Source organism: Castanea sativa, chromosome 1, assembly GCF_040712315.1.
Source record: "Castanea sativa cultivar Marrone di Chiusa Pesio chromosome 1, ASM4071231v1".
NCBI lineage: Eukaryota > Viridiplantae > Streptophyta > Magnoliopsida > Fagales > Fagaceae > Castanea > Castanea sativa.
Genome location: NC_134013.1, coordinates 22,474,464 through 22,486,211, shown reverse-complemented (window position 1 = coordinate 22,486,211; position 11,748 = coordinate 22,474,464). Strand labels below are relative to the sequence as shown.

Sequence of the window (11,748 nt, the reverse complement as noted above, 5' to 3'; positions counted from 1 at the left end):
TAAACCTTAATTTTCTAATACTAGAGTGAATCATAACTTATAAATATTTATTATCTTACTTTGTGAGATATTGGCTTAAAATACAAAAGATTGAGAGAATTATATGGCACGTAGTTTTTTTTTTTTTTTATTTAATCTTAACCGTTAACTTATTATATTAGGTTACTTAACGTTGATGCTCATTTTGAAAAGCCTAGTAGGAAGAAGAAGCCCAACAACGTGGACAGAAGAGAGTTAGCAATTGGATGAAAAAGTCATTAAGCCCAAACAGCAAGAATAATGGATCATAGGTCCATAAATCAAACAAATGGTCATTAAGGAAGCAAATGAGCCTAAAAAGACTCGGAAAGAGAGAAGTATCAAACCCATGGGCAGTATGTGATGTAGAAATGTGAGAATGAGCCACATCAGTCACAGCGGGCTCGAAGTAATGCAAGTAAAGAAAGTAAGGGACAATGGAGAGTCCATAAGCCCCAAAGATGAAGGATAGAGTAATTGGGCCAATAAAGCCCAAGGAATTAGTAAAAGCCTATGAGAAACGTAGAATTAGAAAGGGTCAAGGATGCCCAAGGAAAGTAAACGGGCCAAGGATGCTCAAAAGGAAATAAATGGGACACATGAGCCCTCAAGTAACGCAGTAAAAAGCCCAATGATCATATTGGGCCATCGAAAAGGAAATAAGCAGCAAGGCCAAAAAGGCCCAGCAGGTTTAGGTCAAATAATATCACAGCAGGAATAACAGAATGATGCAGCAGGAAATAATAAAAAGACTGCAGAAAGAAGCAAAAAGAATGGCCTGAAGGAAGGAAAGCCCACAATCAAGCAAAGCCCAGCCCCTTAAAGGAAGCAAGCCAATAAAGAACGAACGGGAAAATAACTCACACCGTAAGAAGTCAAGGATGGATGGCAGGACGTGCAGACGGGCCTTCAGGCCATGGCAAACGCATGAGTAGCAGACAGGTTTTGGCGAGCATAGAAGTGAAGCACGCACAAGGTCCAGACACCACCAACCTGTACCCAGCCAATACAAGAAGTGGTGGGTCATGGGTCAGAGGTAAGAGGGCATGGTCTGGCAGTGGGGAGAGGGGAAAACCTATCCCGGGGTTTTTGCTCAGGCTCTTTTGAGGGAAGTGTCCTACTGAGATGACATACTACCTATAAGAAGCAAGGAAGAGTTGGAACTACTAGGTGCATGCTATGAGGGATGGAGAGAGAGAGAGAGAGAGAGAGAGAGAGCACCCACGCCATGGCAGGTAAGAATGCTACAGTAAGCAAATAGACAAAATAGTTATCTTCGTTTGGTGATGTGGAGTGGCACGGCCAGCACAGGTAAGTGGTGCTGGCTGGGCGACTAAGTATTGGTCGGCAAGGACACTCACACCAGACAAAGGTGATTAAAGGTTAAAATGGTAAAAACCAGTCACGACAAACATTATATAAAGGACCCTTGCCGTGCACAGCGAGGGAGGAGAGGAACATGAACACAGTAACAGTAATCTCTAAGAAGAGAATCACAACAAACTAAGCAAGGACTGAGAAAGAAAACGAAAAGAAAAGAAAGAAAGAATTAGAGAGAATAAGAAAACAAAAATGGAGAGAATAGAGTGGCAGACATGCACCAAATAGGTTAATTTCTTCTCTCCCTCTAAAGCCCATGCTCTTTGCTAAAGGCAAAAGATCCTTCTGGACACAGGTCATTTAGGCTTGTTCCCTCAAAGCAGTTAATTTCTTCCTAAGGAGATCATTCGCATTGAGGAAATGGTTCCCTCCTTGACTTAGACCCAATGACATAACTTGGCACGGCAAACTAACTTTTCTCTCTTTGATTCAATAAGCTTATTACTATCTCTTCCGTATTTATTTCTGCTATTTCATGAAATGGGCATTCCTTTTAATGGCCCATTGTTTACTTTTGTTTAGGTAGCGAACATATCTCTTTTATTATCTTTGTTATATCTGTCTGCCGTAATTACCATAGCAGCTCTGCCTGTCATGGGCATGTGATAAAAAATCTTGACAAACGATGCATAGTTTGTGCACAAGCTGGACCAAGGTGGATTGCAATTGGACCGGTCCCAACTCCCTGATCCAGAACACTTTGGACCTAGTACGACAGGAGGCAGTCCAGTCCAATATTACAAAAAAGGCCCACCACACTTAATATATATTTTATAATAATAGATTAACTATTAATATTAATTAGATGTGATAGTATGATACCAAAAAAAAAAAATTGAACCATTGAATGAATAATGATCACTCTTTTGATATATAAGATTAAAGTGAACTTTTCATTTTCTTGTACTCCAATGAGTAAACAAAGGTTATCTAGTTTGTTGTAGATATGTGCAACAACAAAAAAAAATCAAAATTAATCTTTCCTTTGCTTTTGATAAAGCAAAATTTAATATATATATATATAAAGGAACAGCCAAACAGATATGCGAAATGGTTAATTGTTTTTTGTTGAAAATTTTTTTTTTTCTTTTCTAAAGAGGGGTCAGCCCATTAAGGTAGTTTTCAGAGTTATTGAGTTAGCCCAAACTTTTTTGGGGTAAACCCAAATTCTTGATCCCTAAACTGTAAAATCTTTTAAAGATGTATGCTATAGTACTATGCCCATGCTTTGCATGGTTCGATAAAAAAATTATGTATAAATTAAAAATAATAATGTTTTAAATGTATTAATTATGTTTAGCAAAAAAAAAGTATATTAATTATATATTATAATTTATATAAAAAAATTATTTTAAATATAGAATCATAAGTATAAGGAAAAACTTATTTTGTATTAATGTATCCTGTTTAATTTTATCCTAAAAAAGAATCAAAATTAAAATTAAAACTATCCAAAATTTATCCTCCAAAGCTGATAAGGATAATTTGATAAAGAAAATATTGAAAAGAACAAAAGAGTCCTGTGTTAAAAATCTGTCAATAAAAAGTTGATAGTAATATATTAAGTTTTAATATTGTCAAAATAGTAAAATTTGCAATACACATGACAAATAGTTATGAGCTACGGTATTCATTTAGCGCAACTACGACATCTAGACCCAACTTTTATAATATTAATATGTGATATCATATGATTTAGAACCAAAGTTGGTGATTTATTAAATAAAATAAAATAAAAAGGTGATTTCTTATGTAATTTATAATCGACTTGGACATTTATTAATTGAATATAATATAAAATGTGACAACAAAGACAACAATAACAAAAAAGAAATGTATGTATAAAAAAAACAAAAGAGAAATGTATAATGATAAATTTTACTAATGAAAGGGTGAAAAAATTGATGATAACAATAAGATAATGCACCTTAAGGATATGTGTTATAGGTAATTAAGTTGTAGATCTATTATCCATTATTTTAAATTTTTTGGTACTAAAATTTTAGTTGGAGTAGAATTTAAAATTTTTCTTGAAACTTATATAATATAGTTTTATCTAGATTAAACTATTCTTAAATCTTATTATTTGATTCAATGAAACATATCCTAACAATTAATAAGAAAAACTAATTTAGTAGTTAATGAGAGAGTGTAGTCACTTAATACAACCATGACTTTTCGGGCCCATAGTAACTATATGATATTAATATAAAAAAATTCAAAATGGAGGGGGTAGGACAATGTGGTTCCACTACTACTGCTATAGAATGAAGTAAAATTTTGATTGAAAAACATATAATTATTGGCACAAATAACCTAATGTTAAGTTTGTTGTTGTTTTAAAAAAATTAATTGCTACGTGAGTTTGTTTATTGCATTGAGATATTTAACCAACACTATAAAGTCTCTTGTCGTCCAAAAAGTGATCTGTGATTTAATCTTCATCTACATTAAAAAATCAATTAGTGTCTTAATCTGATAATAAAAAGTGCTTATTAAGAGCAGATAACATAAGTTGAAACTATCTTTAATATATATATTTAACCAACACCCAATATAACAACTAATCTTGGAAGCAAAAAAATATACTTATATTTAAATGAATATAAAAGGATTCATGCTCTTTAAAATAAAAATAAAAACTAATAGCCTAAATAACTTCACAAATTTAATCCATTTCTATTTACTGTCTTATTAGATTTAAGATTTTTTTAATGGAACCCATTGTCTTTTTACTTTTTCACATCAACGATGGATGAGGGAGGATTAATTTCAACAAAATTTTAATGTTTAGATTGTCTAGTGTGTCTACTGTCTACTTTATGAATTTGAAGTTGAAAAAGTGAGCAGGAGTATGAGTTTAGAAAAAGAAAATTATGAGAGCAGAAGAATAAAAAGAAGAGGGTGTAGCAGGGTAGAAAAAAATATATTATATATAAATTTTATAATTTGTCTACCCTTTTAAAAAAAAAATTGTGACCACCCTAATTTTTATTAGGCCCAACAAAATTAAAACTTTGATCTCCTTAACAATATATTAGGTAATTTTAAAACAAAAAGAAAAAGCCTTTGAAAATTTTTATTAAACAAAAATTTGAAAAAAGATGTGGCTTGCAGTATTAATAATAATACTATTATATATGTAACAATTTCAAAATATAAAAATTTATAGAAGAAAATTGTAAATTTTTTTGTATTTGTATTTTTTTTATTGTTATTGTTAATATATGAAGTTCTATTTTTATTAGATTTTATAGAATTTAAAATTCCTTAATGACTCCCCCTCAAGAAAATTCTTGAAGACACCGCTGTCATATAGGGGTATTTCTGTCTTTCTATTTGAGTTGTGTTTACATGAAGGCCGTCTATATAGCAATTTTGTTAAGAATGGAATTGTGGGTTGTTGAAATGGAAAGATCAAATGGTAGGTTCCAATAAAACCACATAAAGGTTTATTAATAATTTTCTTTAAAATGTGCATATATATATATATATGGGGGATGATAATACAATTATACAAAGTAGGTCAGTTATGGAACTTCAACATGAATTTTATGGGCATCAGGGCATGTACATGTTCATGCACTTGCCACCTCCAAACCCTAAAAAAGAGGCTATACTTAGAGCTTTAACAAAATTTTAATAATTTCTTTTTTCTTTTGTCTTTGGAATCCCATTTCAAGTTTTCTTTCATCTCTTTTCCTAAGTTTAGGTTTTTGTGATTCCATTGTTCAAGGAAGCAAAGTGAAGAATATGAAAAAGAACAACCTAACCCTCCACTGGCAACCTCAATATCTACCCGCTTCCCGAGGTCTTAAGGAAGTATATAAACCCACTCCAACCCTCACTCCACAATCACAAATACCTCACAAAATCTCTTCGTCTTCAACTTCAAGCTATTTAACCATCTCCTTTGGACACTGTTTTCTCAAGGTGAGCCCTTACAAATTCATGGATATGTGTTTCCTTCATTCTATCTAGGCTGCAACTCAGTTTTGGCTCTCATAGTTTTATGTTCATTGGTTCTAGTAATTCAAGCTCAATGTCCGTGACAAATCCTAAGTTTAGTTCCTTGTTTCTTTTGCTTGGTCTGAGTTCTCATAGAACATGGATTTATCATTACTTTCATTTATGTGGTTTAATGACCATTTAAAAATAACAAACACTTCCACTTCCATTGTAGAATAAGATTCTTTCTGTTTTACTTGAATTAGAGAATCAAATTCATGGTTGAGATTTTATTTCTTAGATCTTACGATATATAGATTGCCACATCATTTAAAATTTAAAATTACATATCATTAAATACACTTTCTAAATATGTAATATTTAATCTTAATTATAAAATGAGTCATTTCATTTGTAATATTTTGCTAGTATTTTTGTTTGTTTGTTTGTTATGTAATGGGCTAATGATGTGCTCTCTGCGTGGAATTTAGAGAAGGAAAAATGAACAGGCCAGGAGATTGGAATTGCAGGTCATGCAACCATCTCAACTTTCAAAGGAGGGACTCATGTCAGAGGTGTGGGGAGCCAAGACCAGGTGAGAGAGGTGACTATGGAAGTTTTGGAGGGAGAGGTGGTGGCTCTGGCTCATCTTTTGGGTTCAGCACTGGGCCGGACGTCCGGCCCGGTGACTGGTACTGCGCCGCTGCAACCTGTGGGGCCCACAACTTCGCTAGCCGGTCAAACTGCTTCAAGTGTGGTGCCTCCAAGGACGAATCTTCTGGTGGTGGATATGAAGGTGACAACATGAGTAGAATAAGAAGCTTTGGCTTTGGCAGTGGCAGTGGCAGCTCCAGTCGCTCTGGCTGGAAATCTGGTGACTGGATTTGCACTAGGTGAAATCAATTTGCACATTCTATCTATACATCAATATAAGCCATACTCAGTTACTCACTAGCACATCTTTTAATACTAGTATTATTTATTTATTTATTTGCATGGATAAATAAATGACTTTTTTCAGATAGTCCAAAAAACAAATGTTCATATATCTAAGGGATTTGAACTTGTGATATCACCCACCGCCTTCTATTTATGGATTGATCCAAAGACCATTAATTTACTCATTATTAGATTAATGTTTATGATATCTTGAACAGTTTCTTAATTAGTTTATGACTTTATATTTCTGAAACAAATTACAGGTCTGGATGCAACGAGCACAATTTTGCTAGCAGGATGGAATGTTTCCGATGCAATGCCCCGAGGGACTCGAGTGGAAGGTCTCCATATTCATCCTAGATTTTCCATTTTGGGTAAGGATTTGGCTTCTCCCAATACACACACATTTTCTGCCATAAATATATATAGTGTTTTCGGTCATGCTAGAATAATATATTTTAGACGTGGCTTATTTTCCCTACACTCTGTGCACAAATATAGATATTCATTTTTGTACTTGCTACTTATTCATGACTTCAATTTACAGGTACTGATGTCCAAAGAGAGAATCAAGAAGGATCATCCCTATGATATCCAAGTTACTCATTTTGGCCTCTACCTCTATTTTTTGTTCTCTTTTTTCTTCTTTTTGTTTCTAGTATTTATCTTCTTCTACTTCTAGGGACCATTAGATGATGAGTCATGGTTGAAGATCTGAATCACTTAGCATTTGGTGAGCTCCCTTTTATATTTAGAATAGGCATGTAGTTCTGGACCTCTGGTGTATCGATCTAATGTCAAGTGTATTCCGTTGTGTTTGCGAGAGTTTCTTGCCTCAATATTATTTGATGCAGGGTGCTCTCCTTTATTTAGCTAATTACAGTACTTTATTACGAATATATTTCAAGAGATGCTCTCTCTCTCTCTCTCTTTTACTGGGACTGGCCCATGGAATGTTTGACTTGTAACTGGAAAAAAAAATAGGCAATATTGCTCTTATCTGCAAAGTAATTAAAGGGCTGTTCATGGACCACATTGGTATCTTTTGGTTAAACCAATGCAAGAGAATTAATACCTATTGGATTCAACCATCTTTGAGTACTTTGGCGCACTCGGAGGAATATTAAGGCCATGAACAAAATTTCATTAATTAGGTAAGGATGAGCTATTATTATATTGTAGTCACAATACTTGGCAATTTCTTTTTTTTTTTTTTCTTTTTTAATACTAGACGCCTGGCTATTTAAATTTAATAAACTTATGTGGGTTCCAAAAATCTAGATAGAAAAGCCATAAAAAAACACGTTAAATTTATGCCACAAGCTCTCTAATATATATGTAGAAGGAAGACCATTATGTGAAAATTTGCCAATCTATTACTTTAATAAAATAAATGTTACAACACCTTATATATAAGTTTATGTTCAAAAATTAGTTCACAATATATTGAGAAAAATAGAGGAATATTAAATATTTATAAATAAATACAATCTCATTGCTAAAAAAACGAAAACTCTTTACTCACTACCGCACTTCCCACAAAATACCACACGTGCATGGCAACACCGCCTGATCACCTCTGGTTTCTAAATTCGTCCCTACTAAAGATTGGTTTTTCCGAAAAATAAAGAAGATTTTGTAAAAAAGGGAAAAATTACACTTTACATTTCTAAATTATAACTCTTTTACATTTATCACTTTAAACCATTTGAATGCACACTTAACCCCCTTAAACAATTATCCATATTAAACTTGCACCATTAAATTATAAAAATGCACATTTACCCCCTAAACTAATACTAATTTAACACTTTGCACGTCCTCATCTCATGGGTAATTGTTTAGGAAAGTAAGTACATATTTTCATAGTTTAGGATGGTATAATTTAGGGGGTAAAATGTGCATTCTCATAATTTAGGGGATAAGTGTAAAAGTACGTATAGTTTAGATGGGTAAGCATGCATTCGGATAGTTTAGAGGGGTAAGTGTAAAATGAGGTATAGTTTAAGGGTGTAAAGTATAATTATTCTGGAAAAAAATAATAGATTATTTCTATTAAAAAAACTAATATATTATTAATACTAGTGCCATATTACTCTTTTTATACGTAACTCATTAAACTAAATCATATTCAAAACATATATTCCTAAAAATGGATAAATATATCTATTTAATAAAACCTTCTTTATATTTCCAATAATAAAAACATCCCAATTTTATTTTCATTTTTTATAACGTTATATTTTGCAGTTGAGATATTAATCAACAATAACGGATTGAAAAAAAAGTTAAAGAACTATTTCACAGTGTTATAGAATCACAAGAAAACGTTTTCCTTAATGATTGATTCGTACCACCCAAAGTAAACTTGGTGCAATTAATTTTTAGGCCAATAATCCCTCAAAAGTAGGTATAGCATCGATCTTTGTATTGGACACACTTCAACACACAAAGGTTGAAAAACAACCTTCAAAATACCTTTCTCTCCAATCAATGATGGTAGAATACCATTTGCACAAGAGAAAATATGTGAGAAAGGAAGAAAACCAGGAAAATAAAAGAACAATGCTATTGTTCTAAATGAGAGAGTACAATTAATTTTGAGGGAAAGTGTTTTGATAGTACGTTAAATAAGCCACTTATAATTTGGTCAAAAATCAATAAATTAATAAAAAAAATTAGCTTACAAAGAAGCTAATCTCTAAAGGTTGAAATCGACGGTCAAAGAGCTCTAAAATTTTCAATAAAAGAGAAAAATAAAAGTCCAATTGTCTAACATATAGATAATGCCCAAGTACACTAGGTTCTATATTTTATGATATCAGAGGTTCACAATGGTAAAAAAAAAACTCACTCAAATCCAATGTTAGACCCAGAATATATAAAAGTCAGAGTGTTTTTGGAACACACTCACACCGTACCAACAGTAGGTAGAATAATATATTATAGACAGTTAGGTTACTAGTGAAAATAGACAACATAATTAATTTGAAAACAAAGTCAAACATAAAATACCGAAATAAAAATTTTACGTACATAATTAGTTTGAAAACAAAATCAAACATAAAAATTAAAATAAATTTTTTAAAACGGAATAGATCAAAATAAAAACAATCCTACAATTTAAGGACAAAAAAAATGTGCTTTAGTATCATAATAATGATAATAAATTATGGCGTTCAGTCATCAGTGTCTTTTTGAACTCAAAGTCTATATTCGTTTTCCTTTCTGTTATATTATATTCATCCAAAAGTAGGAGAGTGGGCACTGCCTGATGTTCTAAAAACACTGATGCATGAGTCAGCATGCAATAATCGTATGGTAAAGATCTCAAAGAAAGAAGATAGTTGATAAATTATTAAACATTTGCCTTAGCACTGGTTTTTTAAAATTCGCATTTGCCTTATTATTGTAAACTAAACTCTTTATTTACCGATATGATAAAAATCCTTCAAACTTTAACTTGCGTAGAAGCTAGTTTTGACAACTTGATCATGATAGGAGGAGCAATGGATGAAAAACTAGACCTCTCTGTTGGGTATGTAAACACACCAATTAACTTAACAGGCTAAACATACATTGGACTAGCTTTGGCAATACATCTTCTCTGATAATAATGTGCATATATATGCATGACTGCATACGTACATGCTTATTTAGTACAGCCATGCACGAAAAAATAATTGCAAGATGAGTAGGTCTCTCTTTCTTATTTAGTGTATTAGAGCTATTATTTTATGTAGCTTTTCTGTTTATGCTATTCTCAAACTAACAAGTTGTTTTCTCTCATTGCAGAATAAAAGGAAAATTCAATATTTTAAGTTTAGATAGTATCATATGGAAAGGCCAAATATCATTGACTGTTTGTGTACTTGATCAATCATGGACGTACTAAGGCAAAAACAAAGAGGGATAAAGCTAAATCAATAATATCTGTTTTCTCTTTTTCTTTGTTGGGTTTTGTAATCATTATCTACCATTCCTATAATTAAAGAAAAGATGAATTGTCACGCCAATGAAATCTTATCAAAATATCATATATATTATTACATTCTTCGATTAATGGAGGGGGTTAACTTTGACTGATTTGATGAACTTCCAAACAAGAAGATCTTGTTGAATATTTTAAAGTATGGTGCACATAGGATTCCAAAACTTTTTAAGCTAAAACCTTTCATGGGTTCCCTCATTGACCTCAAGGCCATGTTTAACTGCAAATTTAATGGTCAAAAAGGAACCACACATTCATTAGTGTCTGCTACTACACTCCATTATTTAGCTTTTAGCAAGATTCTTTGTTTCACTTTGAGCATAACTTTATGTTACTTCATTTGCTTTGTTGGTGTTTGTGCAGTAAACTCAACTGAGTTAAGTACCTCCCATTCAATCATATCACGTGGCTTCGGAGTTGCTTATAGAGGTGCTTGTGCAATTTTCAGTGCATTGCTATAATTGTTTCGGTTTGTCTTATCGTGAACAATTTTTTTTTAAACCACGTAATTAACTGTTGGTTTATACTGATCACAACGAGATATGGGAAATTGATCATCAGAAATAATTGCAGGAAATCAATTTTTTCATGATTAATTAATTGGATTCATCATTTCAAAATTAAAGTCACTAACTTTCTTTGGAATTGCTTGGAGAAATTATGGTAATATATAAATGTAACATGTTCGGAAAGATGGACGAAATAAGTTGGGATTCTGATGTGGACTTTAATTTTTAAAGCTGAAGTACTCAAAAGGGTTAGCCAACATTATTAAGCAATTTATATGTGAATATATAGATAGTGTAATGGTTATTCAAATGGAGGGTGGAAAACACTGAGCCCAAAATTTTCTGTTACATAACTTGGACGTGAGGACTAAGTGAAATTCTTTTTGAAATTCAATCATGGAAAATCATAATTATTGTCTTGTACATTTTGTGCTTCTCAATCTAACAAAGAAAAGACATAGGACAAACCCTTGCTCATGAAAGAACAACATGAACATCTTTAATCATGATTTTAATTTTAAGTCGGGGCCCAAAAGCTATAGAACCAGACAACTCATTTTTATTAAGTACAAGAGTTGAAAACTAATCAACACTGTGATAGTCAATGGTAGCAAAAACAAGGGAACTTTTTATCCAATTCAATGCACGAAAAAATTACTTAGGCTTTTTAAAGTTTTTTCCTTTCCTTATAAAGCGAGCATTTTTTTTTAACTTTTTAAAACTTTTTATCCTATTCTTTCTGTTTTATACTAAACAGTAAACACAAATTAACCTTTATAGAGTCAAATTAAACCTTTATTATAGTTTGATTGTAGGGATACATATAAGCATGTTCTCACAAATAAATTAATTATTTTTCATGTATATCTCTTGGTCTCATAATAAATGTAGGGTTGTAAATGAGTCAAGTATTAAAAGAGAAGTTGAGCTCAAGTTAATCACCAAAAAAAAAAAAATCACATG

The 11,748-nt window shown here is 32.0% G+C and overlaps 1 protein-coding gene across 1 annotated transcript; it reads left to right on the top strand.

The window, feature by feature from the left end:
• Positions 1 to 5,251: 5,251 nt before the first annotated feature.
• On the top strand, positions 5,252 to 7,208 carry LOC142622267 (RNA-binding protein involved in heterochromatin assembly dri1-like). The gene is made up of 4 exons (XM_075795714.1): positions 5,252 to 5,331; positions 5,838 to 6,239; positions 6,549 to 6,659; positions 6,833 to 7,208. The coding sequence occupies exons 2-3, from the start codon at positions 5,848 to 5,850 to the stop codon at positions 6,643 to 6,645; spliced, it is 489 nt and encodes a 162-aa protein (XP_075651829.1). The 5' UTR covers positions 5,252 to 5,331; positions 5,838 to 5,847; the 3' UTR covers positions 6,646 to 6,659; positions 6,833 to 7,208.
• Positions 7,209 to 11,748: the final 4,540 nt, after the last annotated feature.

What these genes read in the sequence shown, in the direction of transcription:
- LOC142622267 (XM_075795714.1), top strand. Translation starts at nt 5,848, where the DNA reads ATGAACAGGCCAGGAGATTGGAATTGCAGGTCATGCAACCATCTCAAC. An exon ending in GGTGACTGGATTTGCACTAG is followed by an intron (nt 6,240 to 6,548) that starts GTGAAATCAATT and finishes AACAAATTACAG; the next exon opens with GTCTGGATGCAACGAGCACA.